Source organism: Ahaetulla prasina, chromosome 14, assembly GCF_028640845.1.
Source record: "Ahaetulla prasina isolate Xishuangbanna chromosome 14, ASM2864084v1, whole genome shotgun sequence".
Taxonomy (NCBI): Eukaryota; Metazoa; Chordata; class Lepidosauria; order Squamata; family Colubridae; genus Ahaetulla; species Ahaetulla prasina.
Window position 1 is genome coordinate 16,093,642 of NC_080552.1, and position 27,842 is coordinate 16,121,483.

Sequence of the window (27,842 nt, forward strand, 5' to 3'; positions counted from 1 at the left end):
TGTTAAGCAATAGTCTTCATCCGTTTGTATATTATATACAAAGTCAACTTTATTGCCCCCAACAATCTGGGTCCTCATTTTACCTACCTTATAAAAGATGGAAGGCTGAGTCAACCTTTGTTTTATTTATTTATTCAATTAATTTATTTATTATGCTGTTTTATTTTTATTTATTTATTTATTTAATAAAACAACCTTTGTTGTTTTATTTATGACAATGTTTGTGTATACTGTTGTGACAAAAAGAAATTAAAAAAAAACAAACCTTGGGCCTGGTGGGACTTGAACTTGCAGTAATTGCAAGCAGCTGTGTTAATAACAGACAGACTTAATCTGCTGAGCCACCAGAGGCCCCTTTTTAAAGAAATAGCTGGACGGTATGAAAATAGATCCACTAATTTGGGGTCAGCTATTGAAAATGAAAAGAAGGACTAGGGGAGACATGATAGCAGTGTTTCAATATTTGAGGGGCTCCTACAGTAGACGAGGGGATCAAACTATTTTCCAAAGTGGGCTGCTGGGGGTTCGCAGGGGTTCGGGAGAACCTCTAGCTAAGATTCTGTGCAGTTTGGAGAACCTCCAAATCCCACTCCTGGCTGGCTCCGTCCATCCCACCCCACCCCTCCCTGGAGTCCCCACATGGCCCGTTTTGGATGCAAGTAAGTGCGGGGCGCGTGCGGAAGCTCGGGGAGGGTGAAGAACAGGCCAACCAGAAGTTTGAGAAGGCCGGAAACATGCCCGTTTCCAGCCTCCAGAGGGCCTCCAGAGCCTGGGGAGGCCATTTTTGCTCTCCCGGAGGCTTGAGAAAAGCTACCAGAGCCCAGGGAGGGCAAAAATGCCTCCCTCCGCCGTGGTGAAGGAGACTGACTAGGCCACACCCACCATAGCTACACCCACCCAGCAACAGGTCAGAGAACCCCTTGCTAAAATTTTTGAATGCTACAGGTAGCCTTCAACTTGCAACCGTTCATTTATAGTGACCGTTCAAAGTTGAAAGGGTTTTTTTGCTTCTTTGTTTCACTTAATACTATTTCCCCGAAAATAAGACATCCCCTGATAATAAGCCCAATTGGGCTTTTGAGCGCATGCGCTAAAATAAGGGCCCCCCTGAAAATAAGCCCTCCCCAAAAATAAGCCCTACCTGAAAATATTTAACCACATGCGCAGCTGGTCCCCGCCATTTCCTCTGGTTAGGGTTAGGGAGACAGAGCTGGAAATCAGGTAAGATGGCAAGAGGAGCCCCGTCGTGCTCCATGTGCCCCAAAATAATAAGACTTCCCCGAAAATAAGGCCAAGCGCTTATTTCGGGGTTCAAAAAAATATAAGACAGGGTCTTATTTTCAGGGAAACATGGTAGATTTTTATTTTTGCATTCACACCATTGGTTAAGCTAAAAGTCAGCTTGCATTCGGCTCCAAAAACCAAGACAGATGCATTGTGGTTCTTCCAGGTTTTCTTTGCTATTCTTCACGCTTAGACAGAATCTTGCCGAAGTAAATGTTAGTTTAATTGGGAACTATTGAAGACACTTCCTCCTCTTGCTCTCACACAAACTGTCTGAACTGAGTATTCTTTTGCTTCTCTGGAATGCAGCCCCTCCCTTCTGAGAGTTCGTCCTGCAGGTAGCCCTCAACATGATCCCCTGTTGCGACCTTCTGAGTAGCAAACTTAATGGAGAAGCCAGATTCAGTTAACAACCCTGTCACTAACTGAACAACGGCAGTGGTTCCCTTAACAACCGCGGTGAGAAAGATCGTAAAATGGGGCAAAATGCACTTAACCACTGTCTTGCCTAGCAACAGAAAAGTTGGGCTCAGTTGTGGTCGTAAGTCGAGGACTTCCTTTATTTGTAGCTCAGGATCGAACTGTGAAGTTCTTTTTTTTTTTAATAAAAAAGTTTTATTTTTACATTCATATCCAACAACTCATCCAATGTACAGTCATATACAATTAGTCGGGCTTGCCCAGTCACCATCCCCTCCTTTTAACTCTCTTCCCTCTTCTACCTTCTTCTACTTTCCAAACCTTCCTCCCCTTCTCTTATCTACATCCTCTCCTCCCTCCACCCTACACCTTCCTTCTTCCTGGTCTACCCCTCTTCCTTCCTCTTCTCCTCTTTCCTACCCCTCTTCTCCTCTTTCCTACCTCCTACTCTCTCCTCCTTTCTCCCTCCCCACCATTCTAAAATGGTAGCTGGGCAGACCCGACCTTACATTAATTATGTTTATACATCTTCAATAATCCCTGTACATTAACCATCACTCCATCCTCTACCCTCAACCCCCCCAGTTCCCCTCCCCCTTACCCCCCACCCATCCACCCACCCGACTTCCCAGAACAAAATGCAGGGTATCAAAACTAACCATCATAATCCAAAATAAATCTTAAATTATAATCTCTAGTCACTCCACACATAATCACACTCTCAATTCCCCTCTCCTTCAAAAATATATCTAATACAAAAATATATCTACATACTGTGAGGTTCTTACGGTTCTCTGAGCTTGGTTGCTTCTTTTGCAGATGTTTTCGTGACACAACTAGATAATATCATCAGTGCTACTTAGCTGTTATATCTGCAGGAAAATAGCCAGAGCACCAAAGACTCCACAGCTTAATTTTTTAGAAAGAAAAGTTTGGTTTTGAGAAAGCTGTGAAAGGAAATGTAGTCAAAGAATAAATGGTTGGCAGAAAGGGTTAAGAAAGCTGAGGTGGGACGAGAAAGGGGGAGGGGGTGGAAATGGAAAAACATTTCCAAGAAAGAAATGAAAAAAATTGGCAAGAGAAATTGAGACTCTTAACTTCATTCTTTGCCAAGTCAATAAACAGATCTGGATACACATCAACGAATTTCTTCATTTAAAAAGAGAACGGCTTTTTCCTCCCCAAATTGGTAAGATGTTTTTTAATGAAATATGGGGGGAAAAACAGCGCAAATCTTTGCAGGTTGCGAAGGTGGAAATACAGTTGCAAACAGAGCAATTAAGGTGTTTGCGTTTGAAGTAAAAAGGAATTCCACAAAGTCTAAAGAGGTTTATAATTCATCTGATTAGATGCAGGTGCATTTTTTAGCATTTCATTTTTTTATGTCCCTCTTGAAGAAAAGGCAAAGGAGGGAAGGAACTGATATTTATTGCATTCCCCTTGCCTGTGAATACTCGGAGCACATGACATATTTTAATTTGTAAAAAGGTGGTTTAGGAAGGGAAAAAAAGAGGTGCTGCTTGGATATATTACTGAATTAGTTCCGTTTATTACCTTCAAAAGATACTGTTATTGAATTTACACCTGGAGAACTTGCAAAAAAAAAAGGGGGGGGCGTTGCAAGGATATTGAATATTATGTGAATAACTGCCAGATTTGAATATGTTCCAACAAGTCTTGCTGAAAAATTGAAAGGTTTTTTGCCTTCTAGTTTCACTTAATAGATTTTTATTCTTGCATTCAAGCCGTAGGTTAAGCTAAAAGTCAGCTTGTGTCCGGCTCCAAAAACCAAGACAGATGCATTGTGATTCTTCCAGGTTTTCTTTGCTATTCTTCACGCTTAGACAGAATCTTGCCGAAGTAAATGTTAGTTTAATTGGGAACTATTGAGGAGGAAGTGTCTTCATCCTCTTGCTCTCACACAAAGTCTCTGAACTGAGTTTTCTCTTGCTTCTCTGGAATGCAGTCCCTCCCTTCTGAGAGTCAGCCCTACAGGTGGTCCTCAACTTACCCTCGTTTAATGACCATTCAAAGTTATAACAGCGCTGCGAAAAGTGACTTATGACCGTTTTTCACACTTACGACCGTTACAGCATTCCCCATGGTCACGTGATCAAAATTTAGAGACTTGACAACTGACTCCTATTTATGACGGTTGCATTGTCCTGGGGTCACGTTATCCCCTTTTTGCGACCCAAGTCAATGGGGAAACCAGATTCACTTAACAACAGTGTTACTAATTTAAAGAATTGCGGTGATTCACTTAACAAATGTGGCAAGAAAAGTTGTAAAATGGGGCAAAAGGCACTTAGCAAATTTCTCACTTAGCAACTTTGGCGACCCTCTGACAAGCAAAGTCAACGGAGCAGCCAGATTTACTTAACAACCGAGTTACTAACTTAACAACCGCAGTGATTCACTTAGCAACTGCGGCAAAAAAAAGTCGCAAACCGGGGCAAAACTCAGTACTTTGTTCAATTGCTAATTGAACAACTACAGTGATTCACTGTGACAAGCAAGGCTGCAAAGCGGCACAAAGCTCAGTCAACCACTGTCTTGCTTAGCAACAGAAACATCGGGCTCCATCATGGTCGTAAGTCGAGGACTACTTGTACATTCGGAGGTGGGATACACTACTTACCTACCTTTACTACCGTTTCTAAATGGGATCTGTTGTGCCTCGCCCACCCTCCTCTCCTCAGCCGGGCCCCTCCCATCTCCTGCTATCTGAGCCAGAGACTGATAGTGAAGAAGAATTGCTTGGCATGCCTCCAGCCCCCAGCCCTGGCACCGTGCCCAGACAGACTGAGCAAACAAACCTCCCTCCCACAGCGTGTGAACAGGGAGCCAGCCATGTGCTAGAATCGCCGGCAGCTGAGCAGGAGGACAAAACGTGGACAGATCCCCGCTTCCGGAGAATGGAGAGGCGACGTCAGCAAAAGGAACGGAGGGGCAGGCCTGGATAAGTGCTGAGTCATGGAGCCACACCCCATGGCCTATATAAAGGATCTGCTTTTTGGCATTCCTTGAGTCAGGCAAAGTCTCATCTGGTTGCTGAAGTCACACCTTGGATTCCTGCCTGCCCTGAGAACTCTGACAGGAATTTGGCAAAGCTGCAGAGGCTTCGTGGCCACGCTTGATACAGACTTCCCAGACCCGGCCGTCAGAGGAGGAGTGGGACACGACAGGATCGCACATGCGCAGATTGCCTATGACAGCATCCAGGTTGGTGGGCAGAGCCTCCAACCGGTTTTACTACCGGTTCTTGCGAACCGGTCTGAACCGGGGGCAAGCCACCACTGGTACATTGCATCGCAATTGGTTTCAGGAACTAGGGTTTCGGAGCGTGTCCCCAAACTCTGCAATTTCGGATTAATTATGAAAATGCCATTTGACTTTCCATCTTTAAAAAAAAAAGAAAGAAAAAAAGAACAGAGAGGAATAAATAAATAATAAAGAGTTAAACGAGGGGAAGCATATGGATAAAGCCAATTTCATAAGCATCTGTCTTCTTCTTCCATCTGCTCCCTTTGGCTTGGCTCTCATCCTCTCCTGCCAAAATGGTGAGATTTTCAAAGAAGTTCACAATGATCAGAGTTCATTCTGCTCTTCTATTGGCCATGGTTGAACTGGAGAAGGCGAACCTCGTTTCTCTCTGATGCAGAACGGCTTTTTGAGGACTTGGAAGCTATCAGCCTCCCAAGCTCCAAAAAAATAAAATTAAAAAAAAAAAAAGCTAGGGTTTACTGCTGCAAGCCATCCTGTTTTGTTTATCTTGAAATCTGTTGCAAATAAACATTTTAATGTGTCAGGCCCCAGCTTTCTGGAAACGCAAGGCAGTTGCTCATCATACGGCGGATGAGAAAATGGAAAAGCCAAGGCAAAAACTAGCAAATTGAAAGAAAGAAAACGTTTGAAAGCAACTATGTATCTTTATTTGTTTTTTATATATCTATTTGTCAAATGTATTCGCCGTCCATCTTAACTCTGGGCTGCTTACAAATTTATCTTTTCACCCCTTGCTATCAGGGATGATTAAATTGCGGTTTGCTAAATGTGACCCACAGGCTGAGAATGATGGCTTGTTTGAATAAAAGAATAAAAGAGTTGGAAGGAATCTTGCAGGTCATCTAGTCCAACCCCCTGGCCAAGCAGGAGACCCTACACCATTTCTGACAGATGGCAGTCCAGTCTCTTCTTGAAAGCTTCCAGTGATGAAACTCCCACAACTTCTGAAGGCAACTTCTATTCCATGGGTTGATTGAGCTGTTCCGTTGGTTGATTGAGCTGTTCCGTTGGTTGATTGAGCTGTTCCGTTGATTGATTGAGCTATTCGATTGGTTGATTGAGCTGTTCATTGCATAGTGGGTTTCAATTTAGTTTGCTACTGGTTCGCTCATGTGCGCTCGATGCTTCTGCACATGCACAGAAGCGTCCAGGCAGATAGACGGAGCCTCCTGCCACCGCTACTACTGATTCACCCAATCTGAGGCAAACCTGTAGCAACCCACCACTGATTCATTGGTTGACTGAGCTGTTCCGTTGGTTGATTGAGCAAAACTCACTCAACAACTGTCTCATTTAGCAACAAAAAAATTGGGCTCAGTCATGGTCATAAGTCGAGGACTGCCTGTGATCTTCTGGAGAAATCTCATAAAAAGCAGCGGTTTCTACGCATTGCAGATTAAGAGTATAAATGGATTGTATTTATGAACCTTTGGGGACATAATTCTCAAGAACTGTTATGCTTGGCTTTTACATTTTTTGGTAGACTTTCCAGGATTTTGCTCATATGTTTGCAGGAGAAATATTGTTTCTGTGACTAACCGGCAATCATGCATGAAGAATAGAATGATCTATGATTCAAGGGACTCAAGGAAAGGGGACAGGAGAAGATCTTGGCTTGGCTACAGGTCTGGACTTTGCCAGCAGAGAGGGACCTCAGATGATGTTCATTCCTGACCCTGGTTATGGACATAGATGGGCTTTGGTGTTCCTCACTTTCAAAGAACTAAATCAGGCCCCTTTTGGTCTAATTATTTTCAACTCTCTGGTTCTCCTGTTTTACATCTTGCAAGATGGCTTGAGCACTAGCTTGTCAATCAGTCAGTGGCTGCAATCTGGTAGTGAAGAAGGGAGGAGGAGGAGGAGGAGGAAGAGGAGAGGAGTGGGGGAAGGGAAGGAGAGAAGGTGAAAAAGAGCAGGAAAGAAGAAAATAGAAAGGGATAGAAGAAGGAAGGGAAGGGAAGAAGGGGAGGAAAGGGTTGTTGTAAAATAAGGGAGAGGGAATGGTAGAAGAGCAACCCCGAATATACCCTAATTTTTTTAGGATGAAGAATGAACTAATATGAAAGTCCAAAGATAACATGTATGATTAACAATGGATAAGAGACTGTACATTTAAGTATGTTTATGAGAAATAAAAATAAAAAACTTAAGAAGAAGGAGAAGGAGAAGAAGGAGAAGGAGAAGAAGTCCATTTAGTCATGTCCAACTCTATGGGCCAGGTCTCTCCACATTGTCCAGTCCTGGACTACTACTTTGAGTTTTTCTACGCTCTGGCTGGGGTCAGCGTTGATGGTGAAAGGTTTAGGTGAAAGGTGGAGATATATTATTATTATTATTATTATTATTTATTAGATTTCTATACCGCCCTTCTCCCGAAGGACTCAGGGCGGTGTACAGCCAGAATAAAAAACCCAAACAATACAATATACAATTAAAACAAAATTAAAAAACTTATACAATTGGCCGAAAACTTTAAAACATTTAAAATTCTAAAAACCCATTAAAATTCATATAAAATTTAGAAATATAAAATATAAATTTAAAAATACAACAAAATTTAAGCCAGCCCCGCGCGAGTAAATAAATACGTTTTCAATTCGCGGCGAAAGGTCCGAAGGTCAGATATTTGGCGTAAACCAGGGGGAAGTTCGTTCCAGAGGGTAGGAGCCCATCACAGTCAGCTTGTAATCTTGGTTAAAAATAAGGATTGTAACCTCAATCCAAGGGACAGAGTGGCTCAGTGGCTAAGATGCTGAGCTTGTTGATCAAAAGGTCGGCATTTCAGCAGTTCGAATCCCTAGTGCTGCCGCGTAACGGGGTGAGTTCCTGTTACTTGTCCCAGCTTCTGCCAACCTAGCAGTTTGAAAGCACGTAAAAAATGCAAGTAGAAACATAGGAGCCACCTTTGGTGGGAAGAGAAAAGCGTTCAATGCACCTTTGGCATTGAGTCATGACAGCCACATGACCACAGAGACGTCTTCGGACAGCGCTGGCTCTTCAGCTTTGAAAGGGAGATGAGCACCACCCCCTAGAGTCGGGAACAACTAGCACGTATGTGCGAGGGGAACCTTTACCTTTACCTTTAACCTCAATCCTGGAAGCCTTAGCATATCCTTGATCACCAGTTCATCCCGACATAAGATGGTTTTGTCTCCTGCCAATGCCAACGACTCGTACAAATCAAGCAGCTACATTGGCGGAACAACGATAACTTGTGTTGAATTTGGATTTTATAAAAGTTCACCCTTTTCGGTTCTTCTTTCTGTTTTGTTGGAGAGTTTCATAAGGGTTGTGGGGTTTTGTTTTGTTTTTGTTTTTTAAATGGAATGGTTCTAGTTAGTCCAGTGAACTGTAGCGGCAGCATCTGCTTTTGAAGTCACCATTGTAGTTTAGGGAAAGCAAATGATAGCAGGGTGATAAGCAGATGCTACCCGGAAAGAACTGTAGCTAAAAGAGAAATGAATGCAAGTTTTAAACAAGTGTTAGTTCTCTAGATTGTCCTTATTCTTCTTTTTCCACGGGACATAAGCCAATTTGGAACTCATGTAGCGTAGCTGTGGCAAGCAATGAGGCTCTTAATCGGGGATCACTAGATTATTATTATTTTTTATTTATTTATTAAATTTTTATACCGCCCTTCTCCCGAAGGACTCAGGGCGGTGTACAGCCAAAGATGAAACACGAGATATATACAATTAAAACCAACATTTAAAACATAGCAAATTACAAAAAGGCTGATAATTAAAAATTTAAATTTTAAAATATTAATAAAAACTCCAAATTAAAATTTAACACTATTATGCCAGTCCCGCTTGAATGAATAAGTGTGTTTTTAGCTCACGACGGAAGGTCCGAAGATCAGGCACTTGACGTAGGCCAGGGGGAAGTTCGTTCCAGAGCGTCGATGCCCCCACAGAGAAGGCCCTACTCCTGGGGGCCGCCAGCCGACACTGTTCGGCGGACGGCACCCTGAGGAGACCCTCTCTGTGAGAGCAATTATAGATCACGTGTAGATTCCTCTTCCTCCTCCTTCCCTTTTCCTTTTCCTCCATTCCCCAAACCCCTCTCGCCTCTAGCACTGATGATGTTAACGAGTAGGGTGGTGAAACATCTACAAGTTCTGAGTGCACCAGGGACCCCAGTGTCCTCCTCCTCCTCCTCTTCCTCCTCCAGTTGAATAAAATGAGCATCACAGGGAAACAAAGCTCTGTTGTTGCCCTAGGCTTGCTAACTTCAAATTGGCTGACTGAAATTGGCTAACTTAATTCATCCAAACTCCAAGAACCATTACTCGCATGGGATTTGAAATTTGGCAAGCTTGCGGCTTCTTCACCATTGCCGTGCTGCTCACGGGTGGGATTCAAAAATTTTAGCAACCGGTTCTCTGCCCAGTTGCTGGATGGGCGTGGCCATGGTGGGTGTGGCCTACTCGGCAGGGGTGAAATCCGGCAGGTTCTGACAGGTTCTGGAGAACCGGTAACGGGAAATTTTGAGCAGTTCGGAGAATCGGCAAAGACCACCTCTGGCTGGCCCCAGAGTGGGGAGGGAGTGGGAATTTTGCAGTACCTTTCCCTGCCACACCCACCAAGCCACACCCACCAAACCACACCACGCCCACAGAACCGGTAGTAAAAACTTTGGATTTCGCCACTGCTACTCGGCCTCCTGCACCATGGCAGAGAGGGCATTTTCGCCTTCCCAAGCTCCGGAGGCATCCAAAACAGGCCACATGGAGACTCCTGGGAGGGAAGGGGTCAGGTGAGCGGGGCCAGCCAGTCCTTGCAACTACCGGTTCGACGAACCAGATGCAAAATTAGCATCCGGTTTGACCAAACTGGCTGAATCAGACCGTGCTGCTGCTACGGTCAACTACCATCACATGATCATAATTTCCAGTGCTCCCTGCCAGCCTCCTAATAGAAAAGTCAGTGGGGAAGCCTGCAGGAAGTCGGAAGTCCTGCTGCTATTTTGCCACCCATGGACATTCTGTGTCTCTGTTTAGGTAAGGAGATATCACTGAAAGAATGGCCCAGTTGATCACTGGTTGTCTGTCTAGCATGGGAAATCAAGAGTCCAGACCATTTCAATGTATATAAGAATTTATTGCAAGATTCTCTATAACAATCTGAACTACTAGTGGCCAAAGCAAATTGGCAGTAAATAAGAGTCTATGAAATTCAAGGTGGCAGGACTTAGATTTTTTTGTGGGTGCAAAGTGACTCAAGACTGATGACAAGCTTAACCCTTCCCGCAGGCTCAGCCTGGTCATTTCCTACATGGTCTAGTTTAAAGATAATTTTCTAACTATGTTTGGTACAAAGCCTTGATAGGGTGGTGTCCAGGTTGAAGAAAGATACTGTGGATTTTCCACCAGGTTGAACTTCATTATTTATCTGATCTGTTGGAGAAAGGTCAGTTGGTCAGTGATGGGGGACCCATATTACATGCAAGAGATTCCAAAGTGCAGTTCTTCAGATAAGGCTTGGAAGCACTTGGAAAACTCAATAAAAATAGTCCGGTGTATTCTTGTGTGAGAAGGGATGCAGTGGCTCAGTGGCTAAGACTCTGAGCTTGTTGATCGAAAGGTCGGCAGTTCAGTGGTTCAAATACCCAGTGCCGCATGACTGGGTGAGCTTCCGTTACTTGTTCCAGCTTCTGCTAAGCTAGCAGTTCAAAAGCACGTGAAAAATGGAATTAGAAAAATACGGACCACCTTTGGTGGGAAGGTAACAGCCTTCTGAGCGCCTTTGGTGTTGAGTCATGCCGGCCACATGACCACGGAGACATCTTTGGACAGCGCTGGCTCTTCAGCTTGGAAGCGGAGATGAGCACCGCCCCCTAGAGTCGGGAACGACTAGCACATATATGCAAGGGGAGCCTTTATCTTTACCTTTATTCTTGTGTGCATGTGCAATTGGAAATAGACTGTTGTAGTAATATGCCATAATCTCTTTTCCCCCTACTTATAGGACGGCTATTTTTCCCACCGGCCAAAGGAGAAGACACGAACGGATAGCAACAATGAGAATTCTGTCCCCAAGGACTTCGAAAACATTGACAATAGCAATTTTGCTCCCCGGTCCCAGAAGCAGAAGCATCACCCAGAACTGGTGAAAAAACCCATCAGTGCACAGAAGGAACGCCTACGGAGAAAGCTAGAACAGGAAGAGAAAGCCAAGGAGAACTCCGTCCTCGGGAAAAAATTCAGTGAGCGGCTGCCCTTGGACAATTCTGCCCCTAAACCCAACAACAATGGCAACTCTCTGAAAGATACCCCAAGGTCCCTCGGACAGCCTCATATGAAACGGAGTGGGAATGGCTCCCCTGAGCTTGGATATGATCAGATGCCAAAATGTGACATTTCAGGCAAGGAGGCCCTCTCGGCTCTATCCAGGGCCAAATCCAAGCTGTGTCGTCAAGAAATTGCCGAGACATACTGTCAACACAAGCAAGGGAAGCTCATGCCCGAGAAGGTGACTCGTTTCTGCCCGCTGGAAGGTAAGCTGGGAGGTGAAAAGGGAGAAGGGTCTCAACAGCGTGTCTGTTATAAAGAGCCGTGGTGGCACAGTGCTTAGAATGCAGTATTGCAGACTAACTCTGCCAACTGCCCGCAGTTCGATTCTCACTGGCTCAAGGTTGACTTGGCCTTCCATACTGGGCTCATATGGCTGGAGGTGGCACAGTGGTCAGAATGCAGGATTGCAGGCTAACTCTGCCGATTGCCAGCAGTTCGATTCTCACTGGCTCAAGGTTGACTCAGCCTTCTAACCTTCCGAGGTCGGTAAAATGGGGACCCAGATTGTTGGGGGGCAATGGGCTGACTCTGTAAACCGCTTAGAGAGGGCTGCAAAGCACTGGGAAGCAGGATATAAGTCTTAAGTGCCATTGCTATTGCTATCTTAGGTTTGTGCCTTGAACAAAAAATCATAGCAGATAAGAGTTGCTGAGAGGAGTTGCTGTATCCTGAAATTGTTATGCTTGTTGAAGGAGGAAGAAGGGTGGAGGTCAAATCCAATTCTGGTCACCACGATACAAAAAAGATGCCAAAGTCCCAGCTCCGTTATTCTAACTACTTCCAAATCTTGTCAAAGAAATTGCAGGGAGCTATCCAGGCTGCCTCAAGACTGACTCAAAGGGACCAAAAAGAGAGAGAGAGAGAGAGAGAGAGAGAGAGAGAACTTGAGGGACTTTGAATTGATAGGGATGAAAACTTTCCCGTTTAATTCCACGTTAGGACCTCGGCTAATGCTGACCTTGAAGAATTAATGTCTTTCAAGTAGGCCAAAGGTACACCAGAATCTGTCTTCCTTTTTGTTGTATATTCATATTTTTAGTTATCATCTTTGTCTTTTGCTGATTCACCTTAAATCCAGATACTTTACCATACTGACCAATTATTTATTTTAAACCAGTAGCTGAATATATTGGTTGAGATACAGTAACAACCAAGTCATCTGCAAAAGCTCTTAATCTATAATCTTGGTGTTTAATTCTAATTCCCTTTATTCGATCGGAACCACGTATTTTATTCAAAAGAATTTCTAAAGTTAAAATAAGTTAAAATAAAAAGTAATGGAGACAAGGGGCATCCCTGTCTCGTCCCTTTCCCAGTTTTAAAAGTTTCTGTCTTCCTATTTGCCAAAGCTTTTCTGCAATGTCGCACCAAACCTCCATCCCTTAAATTTCTCAACGCTCACGAACGGGAGAAGAAAGAAGAAATCAAAGTAGAATTGGATACCTTCATTTTTAAAAAAAAAAAGAGAGAATCATTTTCTGCCCTGTTGCTTTTCCTTTCCCTTGGCGTATTTAAACGGCTGGGGCAATTTTCATTTAGTCTCGTCTCTAGGGATAATGGATAGTGTAGAGGAAAAACCAACCGGGGTGTAATATTTAGTATTTATTCCTGGTCTCATGCTGGTAGCAAATTAGTTTGCCAGACTTCATCATATGTCCTCAGCAGGCACATATGTAATTAAAAGGAATGTGCTCGGAGTTCACAGTAGCACAAAGCTTTTCCAGCTGTAAAAAGTCCATATGCTCCTTTGGGAACTGCAGACCAGGGCAATGTAATTATGGCAAGGCTAAATAGTGTAGGGTTTGTTTTTTGTTTTGTTTTTTAAAAAATGATTTTCTAATCTGAAGCAAAGTTAACTCTCTGCGTACTGAGCGTTGGAAAAAAGATGAAGGCATGTCATTCAGAGGTAGGTTTCAGCAGGTTCTGACCAGTTCTGGAGAACCAGTAGCGGAAATTTTTAGTTTGGAAAACCGGTAAATACCACCTCTGGCTGGCCCCGCCTCCATCTATTCTCTGCCTCCCGAGTCCCAGCTGATAACATTTTGCAGTATCCTTCCCCTGGAGTGGGGAGGGAATGGAGATTTTGCAGTATCCTTCCCCTGGAGTCCGGAGGGAATGGAGATTTTACAGTATCCTTCCCCTGGAGTGGGGAGGGAATGGAGATTTTATAGAATCCTTCCCCTGGAGTGGCGAGGGAATGGAGATTTTGCAGTATCCTTCCCCTGGAGTGGGGAGGGAATGGAGATTTTGCAGTATCCTTCCCCTGGAGTGGGGAGGGAATGGAGATTTTGCAGTATCCTTCCCCTGGAGTGGGGAGGGAATGGAGATTTTGCAGTATCCTTCCCCTGGAGTGGGGAGGGAATGGAGATTTTGCAGTATCCTTCCCCTGGAGTGGCGAGGGAATGGAGATTTTGCAGTATCCTTCCCCTGGAGTGGCGAGGGAATGGAGATTTTGCAGTATCCTTCCCCTGGAGTGGCGAGGGAATGGAGATTTTGCAGTATCCTTCCCTGGAGTGGGAGGAGTGGAGATTTTGCAGTATCCTTCCCTGGAGTGGCGAGGAATGGAGATTTTGCAGTATCCTTCCCTGGAGTGGGAGGAATGGAGATTTTGCAGTATCCTTCCCTGGAGTGGGAGGAATGGAGATTTTGCAGTATCCTTCCTGGAGTGGAGGAATGGAGATTTTACAGTATCCTTCCCTGGAGTGGAGGGAATGGAGATTTTATAGAATCCTTCCCTGGAGTGGCGAGGAATGGAGATTTTGCAGTATCCTTCCCTGGAGTGGGAGGAATGGAGATTTTGCAGTATCCTTCCCTGGAGTGGGAGGAATGGAGATTTTGCAGTATCCTTCCCTGGAGTGGGAGGAATGGAGATTTTGCAGTATCCTTCCCCTGGAGTGGCGAGGGAATGGAGATTTTGCAGTATCCTTCCCCTGGAGTGGCGAGGGAATGGAGATTTTGCAGTATCCTTCCCCTGGAGTGGGGAGGGAGTGGAGATTTTGCAGTATCCTTCCCCTGGAGTGGCGAGGGAATGGAGATTTTGCAGTATCCTTCCCCTGGAGTGGGGAGGGAATGGAGATTTTGCAGTATCCTTCCCCTGGAGTGGGGAGGGAATGGAGATTTTGCAGTATCCTTCCCCTGGAGTGGGGAGGGAATGGAGATTTTACAGTATCCTTCTCCTGGAGTGAGGTGGGAATGGAGATTTTATAGAATCCTTCCCCTGGAGTGGGGAGGGAATGGAGATTCTGCAGTATCCTTCCCCTGCCACACCCACCAAGCCATGCCATGCCACGCCCACCAAGCCATGCCCACAAAACCGGTAGTAAAAAAATTTGAAACCTACCACTGATCCCATTCTAGTCAAGAGTTCTTCTTTCTTCTCCCATTCGTAAGCGATGAGAAATTTTGGAGTGGAGGTTGGGTGAAATGGAACTTCACAGTTGAAGGAAACCACTGGCAAATAGGAAGACAGATTCTGGCCTAGCTTTGGAGTGATGTGCCATATTTGTTCCTGTTTATCATGCTGGCCAAGAATCATCCTGGTGACATTTCATAATTGTTTTGAAAATCAAAAGCATACAGGGAGAGGGGGATTTTGAATGTCAGAATTGGTCCAGTTGGCCATAGAAGTTTGCCATGGTAGAAGGGAGTCGTGGTTGAAAAATACCCTGCTAATTCTTTTCTCATATGGTCCTTGGTGCCTAGCACTGATGATGTTACCTGGTTGGGTAATGAAATGTCTACAAGAAAACATTGAAGCTCAGAGAGCACCAAGCACCATAATCCTCCTCCTCCTCCATTCTGCAAACCCCACTCCTAACATTGATGATGTTACCTGGTTGGGTAATGAAATGACTGCAAGAAAACATCGAAGCTCAGAGAGCACCAAGGACCCCTCATTTCTCATACCTCTTTTTCCAAATTTTTAAATACCACAATCAAAATGATTTGCAAAACTTATTTGCTAAAACTGTGGTTATCTGCTTCAACCCAAGAAAGGCAACTTGGTGTCTTCTACCCTTGTTTCCCCGAAAATAAGACCAGGTCTTATATTAATTTTTGCTCCAAAAGACGCATTACGGCTTATTTTCTGGTTATGTCTTATTTGGGGGGGGAAATACACTACTAAATGCACCCATCTGGCTGACAATCTTAACTGGGGCTTATTTTGGGGATAGGGCTTAGATTACGAGCATCCTGAACAATCATGCTAGGACATTGTTGGAAGAAATATCCATCTGGGTTCAGTTCCAAGTGGGGACAAAGACACTGGAAACATGGAGGCTGCTTGGAAAGATGGTTTAATGGTGGTCAGGATCACATGGCTTGAGATCCTGAACAGAAAAAGGCTGAGATCCTGTGTGCTCCCTGGTTTTATGCTTTTTCTGAGCTTTGAACTTTCTGGGGCACAGGAAGAGTACCCTGATTGGCTGTCAGACTCCCAGGGGGTGGGGGTCTTAGCTAACATTGTAGGTTGTCCCTCAAGCTTGCCTGAGCCTTGCCATGTGGTGAGTTTCTGTTCTAGATGGGTTCTATTATGATGCAGATGGTGGTTGACAAAGGTGGGGGGAAATGAGTGAGCTTAGCTGAGGCTTTAATGGCCCATTGACAAAGGTGGGGGGGAGTCAGGAAGCTGCTTTGTCTTTAAAACATGTTTCTCCATTTCTCACCCAGGGAAATATATTCTGCCTTTTAAATATTTTCTAAAATATTTCATTCTTCTAGGAGGGGGGTGGGTGCTAAATTCCTACAACTTCTTTTCCGGTTGGGTCTTATTTTCGGGGAAACAGGGTAAATGTTGTGGACTGTAGCTTTGATCCCTGCCGAGAATTGAGTTGTAAATCTAAAAGATCTGGAGAACCAAACTTGTCCCTCTTTACATAACGGATTGTGAGAATAACAGTTGGGAAAAGGAAGAAGAGTTGCAGCTAAGACAATAGTCGAACAAGAGATATTATGGAAAGAACGAGAATGGAAAGAGAATCTCAGCAGGGACCCTCCCTAATCTCCTAGAAAGTAAATGTGAGGCAGTGGGGGAAGGGGCTTTCAAACTTGCAAAACTCCTGTAAACTGTAAGCTTGCAATAAATTTTATGTTAGTGCTCCTAGTTTTGGTTTCCTGTCTGGACCTCCTCCAAGGACTGGCACTTTCTAGAAGACAGATGGTTGCACAGACCTTAAAAGCAACCCTCGGTCCTGATGGATCTACAGGCCTTGTAAATCAAGGCGAGAACTTCCTTGAAAGGTTTCCTTAAAAGGATTTGCCATCTGGTTTAAGAAATCCCAAGTCTGTGTTGAGTGTGTTAATGAAATCGGAATACATTTGCATATGAATGTCAGCAGCTTCGACAGAGGCGCGAAGGAAGTTTACGGTCTGGTCTTTCAGGCGCTGCCTGCCGTATGGCGTAGCAAGATCCAGCGTCGTAATACACAGGTTAGAGCAGGCGTCCTTCAATCACAGGTTCTCCCCCATCTGTTGGGACGACATCCTGAGAATTTCCAAGCCAGATGGGCCCGTGAAATTCCATGATTCCGAAGCCTTGTAAGAAATTGAAATGACAGCTAAAACTTCTCTTCGCCGCTTAAAGTTCCATTATTATTGATGGGTAGTTTAAAGTTCACCTCTGGATTAAAGAGTCAAAAAATCAAGGGTGGGCTTCAAAAGTTTTAGCAAGGGGTTCTCTGCCCAGTTGCTGGGTGGGCGTGGCCTAGTCGGCCTCCTGCACCACAGCAGAGGGGGGCGTTTTTGCCCTCCCCGGATTCCGGAGGCTTTCCTCAAGCCTCCGGGAGGGCGAAAACCGCCTCCCCAGGCTCTGGAGGCCCTCTGGAAGCTGGAAACAGGCCTGTTTCTGGCTTTCCTGAACTTCCGGTAGGTCCATTTTTCACCCTCCCCGAGCCTCCATGTGCAAACCTACACTTAGCTATATCTAAAACGGGCCTCATGGGGATTCCTGGGAGGGGCGGGGTGGGGTGATAGAAGCTAGCCAGGAGTGGGATTTGGGGGTTCTCTGAACTGCACCGAATCTTAGCTAGAGGTTCTCCCAAACCCCTGCGAACCCCCAGCAGCCCACCTCTGCAAGTAATGACTTCACATTAAATACAGGTAGTCTTCAATTTAAGGTTGGTCGTTTAATGATCATTTGGAAGATGCAACTTCCCTGCGAAAAGAGAGTTTCAAACCGATTCTGTTGGTTGTCCCCACAATGTGGGGGATTACGATCCAGCCAGACAAAGCGAATTTATTCTTATCCGTTTTGGTAGCTATTAAGAACTACAATGCTGTGCTTCGTGCAAGAAAAAAAATCAATGTATTTCCGTCCACTTCTTAGACTCAGCATGGAACATCGTTGCCTTCCTAAATTTTGTTCTTACTCCATTCTCTCGTCGCTTAAAGTTCCATTATTATTGATGGGTAGTTTAAAGTTCACCTCTGGATTAAAGAGTCAAAAAATCAAGGGTGGGCTTCAAAAGTTTTAGCAAGGGGTTCTCTGCCCAGTTGCTGGGTGGGCGTGGCCTAGTCGGCCTCCTGCACCACAGCAGAGGGGGGCGTTTTTGCCCTCCCCGGATTCCGGAGGCTTTCCTCAAGCCTCCGGGAGGGCGAAAACCGCCTCCCCAGGCTCTGGAGGCCCTCTGGAAGCTGGAAACAGGCCTGTTTCTGGCTTTCCTGAACTTCCGGTAGGTCCATTTTTCACCCTCCCCGAGCCTCCATGTGCAAACCTACACTTAGCTATATCTAAAACGGGCCTCATGGGGATTCCTGGGAGGGGCGGGGTGGGGTGATAGAAGCTAGCCAGGAGTGGGATTTGGGGGTTCTCTGAACTGCACCGAATCTTAGCTAGAGGTTCTCCCAAACCCCTGCGAACCCCCAGCAGCCCACCTCTGCAAGTAATGACTTCACATTAAATACAGGTAGTCTTCAATTTAAGGTTGGTCGTTTAATGATCATTTGGAAGATGCAACTTCCCTGCGAAAAGAGAGTTTCAAACCGATTCTGTTGGTTGTCCCCACAATGTGGGGGATTACGATCCAGCCAGACAAAGCGAATTTATTCTTATCCGTTTTGGTAGCTATTAAGAACTACAATGCTGTGCTTCGTGCAAGAAAAAAAATCAATGTATTTCCGTCCACTTCTTAGACTCAGCATGGAACATCGTTGCCTTCCTAAATTTTGTTCTTACTCCATTCTCTCGTCGCTTTCCTGGTTCTTTTCTCTGCGTGATTTATAAAGATGGACAAAGGCCTTGGGTCCGTTTATCTGTGGGCTTTTTGTAATCAGAGTTTCTCTGAATTTCATACAACCCCGAAATACAGCAAGTGCAATTCCTTGGAGTGCTCATTTGCGAGAAGTGAAGCATAGGGTAAAAAATTGTGTCGTTTAATCCCATCGTAATCTACTGGAAATATTTGTCCATAAAGCCCAACAATTAGCAAAAGGTGCTTTGCGCCATGGACTTTCTCCCTAAACAGGATTAGCGTTGGGCTCAACGTTGGTAGGAGGAAAGTCAAATATCCCAAAAGATGGGTGTAATTTAGCACCTATGTGAAATTTTCACAGCGGGGGTCCTTGGTACTCTCTGAGCTTGGTGGTTTTCTTGCAGATGTTTCATGACCCAACTAAGTAACATCATCAAGTGCTAGAAGGGAGGGGGGGCTTGCTCTCTAAGTGGTTTGCCCCGTTGGGGTTGTTGAGTATGTTCTTGGTGGTGCCTTGATTAGGTTGTTGTTTGCTGCTTGTTTGTCTGAGATGGAAGTTTCTCGATTGGAAAACAAACCCACCAAACTCAGGGAGCACCAAGGATCTCACAGACCTCCTCCTACTCTTCCAACTCCTCCTTCTCCTCGCTGCAAATCTGTCTCCCTTCTAGCACTGATGATGTTACCTAGTTTGGTCATGAAACGTCTGCAAGAATACCACCAAGTAAGAGAACATCAAGGATCCCATAGTTCTCCTCCTCTTCCTCTTTCTCCTCTTCCTCTCTGCAAACCCCACTCCTTTTAGCACTTATGATGTTACGTAGTTTGGTCATGAAATGCCTGTAAGAATACCAACAAGTCAGAAAACACTAAGGATCCCATAGTCATCGTCCTCTTCCTCCTCCTTCTCTTCCTCCTCCACCTTCTCCCCCTCTTCCTCTCTGCAAACCCCACTCTTTCTAGCATTGATGATGTTACCTAGTTCGGTCATGAAAAGTCTGCAAGAACACCACCAAGCTCAGAGACCAGCAAAGACCCCACCGTTCAACCCTGAGCTACCACTATTCTCTTCTGTCAGTAAATTGGCACAATTAGCCTTGCGTTTTGCACACCCAAAAGTCACTCAGGAGACATCGAAGTAGCCGTCTCATCCATCAGATATTTTTGTCATCGTAAATCTTTTGCTTGGGGGCAGGGGATGAGGGAGAGACTGTGTACAAGTCAAACGTGGCAGGAGGGAGGGGAAAGAATCATGTGTTATTGTAACTCAGGACACATACTCACACCCTCTGAGTAATCTTCTCGAGCCTGCCAAAAAAACAGCCAGCGTTAATTGCTTACGCTTGAATGTATTTGCTGCTGGAAATGCCACACCGTAAATTATATTTCATTTCTTCCTCTGACAGGTAATATGCCAAAAGTAAATGGATCCTTTTTCTTCTTCCTAGCCCCCTCCTCATTCTGACGTTAGAGGCATTGCTAGTTGTTTTGAGAAGGAAGAGTGACTTGCATAGACTTACCGTATTTTTCAGAGTATAAGACACACTTCCCCCCCCAAAAGAGAGTGAAAATTTGAGTGCATCTTATACACCGAATATACCCCCGCCCACCTGCCAGCCTCCACCCTTTGGCCTCTGCCTCCCAGCAATTTGCTTCCTTGCAGCAAACAGCCCGTTTCAATTTCAGCTTCAGCACAGCCTGATTAGCACAAGCAGCTGATTGTCGGTTGGATCGGCCTCCCAACCATCAGCTGTTTCAGGGCGGCAGGGATTGCCGAAAATGGGGTGTGCGGAGGCGGCAATAGGCTATGGCAATCCGTGCCGCCTGAAACAGCTGATCCTCTGGAGGCCGATCCAACCGACAACCAGCTGCTTGTGCTAATCAGGCTGTGCTGAAGCTGAAATTGAAACAGGCTGTTTGCTGTTTGCTACAAGGAGGCAAATTGCTGGGAGGCAGAGGCAGATTATTTTTTCTTGTTTTCCTCCCCCCAAAAAATAGGTGTGTCTTATATTCCAGAGCGTTTTATACTCCAAAAAAATACGGTACCATGCTTATGGAGATTCTCAGGCCTCCGGGTCACGGTTGTTCCAAGGTACTTTTTTTTTCAAGAGGCAACTGGACTTTCTTTGGTTTTTTTTTTTCTTCGAAGATGTTTTGCTTCTCAACCAAGAAGCTTCTTCAGCTCTGACTGGATGGTGGGGAATGGAAGGACTTATACTCCTTGCAGACCGAGCTTGTCATTTGCATGCCTTTTAGAGCAGGGGTGTCAAACTCGATTTCATTGAGGGCCACATCAGGTCTGTGTTTGACCTTGGGGGGCCAGGGTGGGGGTGGCCAGCCCAACATCACTTGTGTCGGGGGCACCTGGGGCAGCCCGAGAGCTCTGCCATCAAAAATGGGCTCCCGGACTCTGTTTTTGGCTGTGACGGCTTTCTACAACCCTCTGCCAGTGAAAATGGAGCTAGGGAAGGATGCCCGCAGCCCTCACGAGCTCCATTTTGGGCTGCAACTATCTCCTGCAACCTTCTGCAGTGAAAACAGAGCTCAGGAGGGTCGCCCGTGGGCTGGTCCTTTGCTGGGCCTCCCGTGGGCTGGTCTTTTGCTATGTCCAGGGCAGCCCCGTGGGCCAGATTTAAGCACCCCGCGGGTTGGATCTGGTCCCCAGGCCTTGGGTTTGACACCGGTGTTTTAGAGAGTCCTTGAGGCCACTTGGAGGGTTTTCTGAGTGCTACAAATGCATGTGGAGCCTTCTTGGAACTGTTGAAAGGACTGTGTTGTAGATTGGAGATCGATGATGTCATATCCCTCCCCCTCTGTTGAGGGAGGGCTGTTCAAAGACACAGGCCACTCTTTCGAAGACAACAAAGTCCATATTTGGGACAGAGAGGATCGCTGGTTTGAAAGAGGGGGTTAAAGAGGTCATCTAGGTCAAAATTGAACAGCCCTCTCTCAATGTCCTAAACAGAGCAAGCTGGCAACAACTGGAAGGGGTTCTACATCATATACCCAGCTCCTCTTCCAACTTCTTCTCTTTTTGGGTTTGGCATGGATGAGTTTTATGAAACGTTTTGAAAAAAAAACCGATCAAAACGAATGCAAAGTAAGACATGAAAAAAAAAAAGAGGAAGAAAGGAAAAGATAAAAGTGCAAAAAGAAGAGAGAGAGAGAGAGAGAGAAAGAAAGAAAGAAAGAAAGAAAGAAAGAAAGGGAAAGAAAGAAAGAAAAAAGAAGTTTCCAATTTCCTTGCCAACAAATTACAAGCAGGATGACAAAAATTATCTATGGTTACAAAACATTCTCTTATTTTTTCTATTACCTAGAATTTTTTTATTTTTTTTTATTGGCCAAGTGTGATTGGACACACAAGGAATTTGTCTTGGTGCATATGCTCTCAGTGTACATAAAAGAAAAGATACGTTCATCAAGGTACAACATTTACAACACAATTGATGGTCAATATATCAATATAAATCATAAGGATTGCCAGCAAAAAGTTATAGTCATACAGTCATAAGTGGAAAGAGATTGGTGATGGGAACTATGAGAAGATTAATAGTAGTGCAGATTCAGTAAATAGTCTGACAGTGTTGAGGGAATTATTTGTTTAGCAGAGTGATGGCCTTCGGGAAAAAACTGTTCTTGTGTCTAGTTGTTCTGGTGTGCAGTGCTCCATAGCGTCGTTTTGAGGGTAGGAGTTGAAACAGTTTATGTCCAGGATGCGAGTCTTTTCTCCTAGTCTTTTTACCTAGTCTTTTCTCAGTATCAAAACCACAGATCTAAAGTTCTTCCCCTTTTTTTTTTTTCAGTTTCATGAGAAACTCTTCTACTCAGCCATAAATGTAGATGTTGTCTTTTCTCTCATCAAAGGAATCGGTTTAGACAGCTCTGTGAGTTCCATCATCTTCATAGCTGTTTCTCCATAGTGGTTAATGCCAAACCATTCCCTTTTTGAACATATCAAAACCTCCTCCAACTTCTCACCATCTTTCTAATAGTGCTTTTGATCCTAATTTGTCACCATTTCCACCGAGGCCTGAAAAACACACTCTTAGAGCCCATAAAAGCTGCAAGCAGGTACCGTTAATAAGGATTATTAGTTAGACTAATAATCTAACTTGACCTACAACATATTTGATTTTCAAGAGCTCTGTTGACGTCACTACCTCCAAGTCCTCCTAAATACTATTCCATTAGTGTCTCATTGCCTTAAAGGAACTTTCCCCAAGTCCTCGACTTACAACCACGATGGAACCCTATAATTTATGTTGCTAAGAGAGGCAGTTGTGAAATAAATGTTGCCCCATTTTACGACCTTTCTTGCTACAGTCGTTAAGTGAATGAGGGCAGAATGAGTAAGATGGTTGTTACGCTTTTCCATTGAGTTGGCTTGTCAGAAGGTTGCAAAAAAAAAAAAAAGATCACATGACCCAGGACAGTCATAAATATGAGTCGGTTACAGAGAGAATAAAAATGAAGGCTAATTTTTTTTTTTTTATTGGCCAAGTGTGATTGGACACACAAGGAATTTGTCTTGGTGCATATGCTCTCAGTGTACATAAAAGAAAAGATACGTTCATCAAGGTACAACATTTACAACACAATTGATGGTCAATATATCAATATAAATCATAAGGATTGCCAGCAAAAAGTTATAGTCATACAGTCATAAGTGGAAAGAGATTGGTGATGGGAACTATGAGAAGATTAATAGTAGTGCAGATTCAGTAAATAGTCTGACAGTGTTGAGGGAATTATTTGTTTAGCAGAGTGATGGCCTTCGGGGAAAAACTGTTCTTGTGTCTAGTTGTTCTGGTGTGCAGTGCTCCATAGCGTCGTTTTGAGGGTAGGAGTTGAAACAGTTTATGTCCAGGATGCGAGTCTTTTCTCCTAGTCTTTTTACCTAGTCTTTTCTCAGTATCAAAACCACAGATCTAAAGTTCTTCCCCCTTTTTTTTTTCAGTTTCATGAGAAACTCTTCTACTCAGCCATAAATGTAGATGTTGTCTTTTCTCTCATCAAAGGAATCGGTTTAGACAGCTCTGTGAGTTCCATCATCTTCATAGCTGTTTCTCCATGGTGGTTAATGCCAAACCATTCCCTTTTTGAACATATAAAAACCTCCTCCAACTTCTCGCCATCTTTCTAATAGTGTTTTTGATCCTAATTTGTCACCATTTCCACCGAGGCCTGAAAAACACACTCTTAGAGCCCATAAAAGCTGCAAGCAGGTACCATTAATAAGGATTATTAGTTAGACTAATAATCTAACTTGACCTACAACATCTTTGATTTTCAAGAGCTCTGTTGACATCACTGCCTCCAAGTCCTCCTAAATACTATTCCATTAGTGTCTCATTGCCTTAAAGGAACTTTCCCCAAGTCCTCGACTTACAACCACGATGGAACCCTATAATTTATGTTGCTAAGAGAGGCAGTTGTGAAATGAATGTTGCCCCATTTTACGACCTTTCTTGCTACAGTCGTTAAGTGAATGAGGGCAGAATGAGTAAGATGGTTGTTACGCTTTTCCATTGAGTTGGCTTGTCAGAAGGTCGCCAAAAAAAAAAAAAGATCACGTGACCCAGGACAGTCATAAATATGAGTCGGTTACAGAGAGAATAAAAATGAAGGCTAATTATTATTTTTTTTATTGAAAAAGTTTAAAAAAAACAAAAACATTTTCCCTTTTCCCCTCCTCCCAGAAACCCCCTTCCCCTCCCTTCCCACCACTTCCCGGGTCAATCACAAGGTATTGTTATACATAAACCAAACATAGAGTAAAATTTTCCCTTTTAATCCAATTAACCTCATCCAAATCTTTTCATCTCCCAACCCCTTCCCCATTACATAAAATAATACTTCCTAATTATTCAAAGGCAATCTGATATTTCTTAATCTGATATCTGTTTTGTAGATAATCAGTCCATTTTTTCCATTCAATTAAATACCTTTCCTTTTAAAAAAGCTGAGATTTTAGCCATCTCAGCCAAATTAATGACTTTCAATATCCATTCTTCTATATGGGCGAGCCCCAGACATGCAATAGAGAATATAAATATAGAACAGAAACAGGAAATGATTACTTATAAAGAACTTACTAAATTGATTCTGAATTTAATAACAGCAGCAAGACTGTTGATTGGACAATACAGGAAGAAAGAAAAGGCTAATTTTTTTTTCTCCCTGTTCTTGTATAACATGTTCTGCTATCAATCCCAGCAGAGCTGTGATTTCAAATGATGGGCAAAATAATTGTCATTTTGTGCTTTTCTGACACAGAAGCAATATAGGCTCTACTTTCAGCTGTGCATATTTCTATCGCGTATTCTCTTTAGATTTTTCAAACACGATCCTGGAAACCCAATTCCAACATTTGGGCTACCAAAGAAGTTTTAGGAAAGGGCTTTCCGTGGACAAATGAAAGTCCTTATTATTTAATTCTAGGCAGTCCTCGACCTACGACCGCAACTGAACCCCAAATTTTGGTTGTTAAGTCAGGCATTTGTGACATTAGCTTTGTCCCATTTAATGATCTTTCTTGCCTCAGTTATTTAACTGTGAATCCGTGCAGTTATTAAGCTAGTAACACCGTCGTTAGGTGAACCTGGCTTCCCTATTTGCTGGTCAGAAAGACGCAAAAGGGGATCACGTGACCCTAGGATATTGCAACCGTCATAAATAAATAAATAAATAAATAAATAAATTTTGATCACATGACCTTGGGGATGCTGCAAATAAATAAATAAGTGTGGAATAAGCCTTTTTTTTTCACTGCCATTCAGAGATGGTATTCAGCCGGTTAAGACCGGTTTGGGTGAACCGGTAGTGGAAACCCGGGCACAATAACATCCTATACCGCTGTGTTTTTGATGCTGCACGGATGTGCGGATGGCACGCATGAGCGAATTGCCAGGTTGTTTGATGTCGCACCCATGCGCAGATGGCACGTGTGCGCAAGTTAAGCAAGTGTGCCTGTGCGCACGCTCACATTTCCAATGTTGGGCGAACCGGTTGCTATAGTATGTGGAACCTTTGGTGCTATTGTAATTTTTTTTTATTGAAAAAGTTTTAAAAAAACAAAAACATTTTCCCCCCCTTTTCCCCCCCTCCCTTTCCTGCGTATTGTCTTTTAAAAAAGCTGAGATTTTAGCCATCTCAGCCAAATTAATGACTTTCAATATCCATTCTTCTATATGGGCGAGTCCCAGACATGCAATAGAGAATATAAATGTAGAACAGAAACAGGAAATGATTACTTATAAAGAACTTACTAAATTGATTCTGAATTTAATAACAGCAGCAAGACTGTTGATTGGACAATCCTGGAAGAAAGAAAAGGCTAATTTTTTTTTCTCCCTGCTCTTGTATAACATGTTCTGCTATCAATCCCAGCGGAGCTGTGATTTCAAATGATGGGCAAAATAATTGTCATTTTGTGCTTTTCTGACACAGAAGCAATATAGGCTCCGTTTTCAGCTGTGCATATTTCTATCGCGTATTCTCTTTAGATTTTTCAAACACGATCCTGGAAACCCAATTCCAACATTTGGGCTATCGAAGACGTTTTAGGAAAGGGCTTTCCGTGGACAAATGAAAGTCCTTATTATTTAATTCTAGGCAGTCCTCGACCTACGACAGCAACTGAACCTCAAATTTCGGTTGTTAAGTCAGGCATTTGTGACATTAGCTTTGTCCCATTTAACAATCTTTCTTGCCTCAGTTATTTAACTGTGAATCCCTGCAATTATTAAGCTAGTAACACCGTCGTTAGGTGAACCTGGCTTCCCTATTTGCTGGTCAGAAAGACTCAAAAGGGGATCACGTGACCCTAGGATGCTACAACTGTCATAAATACCGGTACTTGTCAGTTGCCAAGCATCTGAATTTTGATCACATGACCTCGGGGATGCTGCAACGGTTATAAGCTTTTTATCAGGTTCGCCTGATCCGCCAACTGCGTCCCTTCCTGGACCGGGATTCGTTATGCACGGTCACTCATGCCCTCGTTACCTCCCGCCTGGATTACTGCAATGCTCTCTACATGGGGCTCCCCTTGAAGAGCACCGGGAGACTTCAACTGGTACAGAATGCGGCTCCGCGGGGGATAGAATAGAATAGAATAGAATAGAATAGAATAGAATTTTTTATTGGCCAAGTGTGATTGGACACACAAGGAATTTGTCTTGGTGCATATGCTCTCAGTGTACATAAAAGAAAAGATACGTTCATCAAGGTACAACATTTACAACACAATTAATGATCAATATATCAATATAAATCATAAGGATTGCCAGCAACAAGTTATAGTCATACAGTCATAAGTGGAAAGAGATTGGCGATGGGAACTATGAAACGATTAATAGTAGTGCAGATTCAGTAAATAGTCTGACAGTGTTGAGGGAATTATTTGTTTAGCAGAGTGATGGCCTTCGGGAAAAAACTGTTCTTGTGTCTAGTTGTTCTGGTGTGCAGTGCTCTATAGCGTCGTTTTGAGGGTAGGAGTTGAAACAGTTTATGTCCAGGATGCGAGGGATAGAGGGAGCGTCTCGGAGCTTCCATATAACACCTCTCCTACGCAAGCTGCACTGGTTGCCGGTGGTCTTCTGCGTGCAATTCAAGGTGTTGGTGATCACCTTTAAAGCGTTCCATGGCATAGGACCAGGTTACTTACGGGACCGCCTACTGCCTCCAATAGCCTCCCATCGACCTGTGCGCTCCCACAGGGAGGGTCTCCTCGGGGTGCTGTCAGCTAAACAATGTCGGCTGGCGGCCCCCAGGGGAAGAGCCTTCTCTGTGGGGGCACCTACCCTATGGAACGAACTGCCTCTGGGGCTACACCTTCTTCCCGACCTCCGGGCCTTTAAGTGCGAGCTCAATACTTTTTTGTTTCAACGAGCAGGGTTGGCCTAAGAGTAATTTTTGGTTGTTAAGTCAGGCATTTGTGACATTAGCTTTGTCCCATTTAATGATCTTTCTTGCCTCAGTTATTTAACTGTGAATCCGTGCAGTTATTAAGCTAGTAACACCGTCGTTAGGTGAACCTGGCTTCCCTATTTGCTGGTCAGAAAGACGCAAAAGGGGATCACGTGACCCTAGGATATTGCAACCGTCATAAATACCGGTACATGTCAGTTGCCAAGCATCTGAATTTTGATCACATGACCTTGGGGATGCTGCAACGGTTATAAGTGTGGAATAAGGCTTTTTTTTTTTTTCCTCACTGCCATTCAGAGATGGTATTCAGCCGGTTCAGACCGGTTTGGGTGAACCGGTAGTGGAAACCCGGGCACAATAACATCCTATACCGCTGTGTTTTTGATGCTGCACGGATGTGCGGATGGCACGCATGAGCGAATTGCCAGGTT

The 27,842-nt window shown here is 44.1% G+C and overlaps 1 protein-coding gene across 1 annotated transcript in view; it reads left to right on the top strand.

The window, feature by feature from the left end:
* XYLT1 (xylosyltransferase 1) overlaps window positions 1-27,842 on the top strand; it is a 205,373-nt gene that overhangs the window by 82,456 nt on the left and 95,075 nt on the right. Inside the window, exon 3 of the mRNA XM_058156862.1 lies at window positions 10,962-11,490. Within this exon, the coding sequence (XP_058012845.1) occupies window positions 10,962-11,490 (529 nt within the window). The remainder of the gene's footprint in view (window positions 1-10,961; window positions 11,491-27,842) is intronic.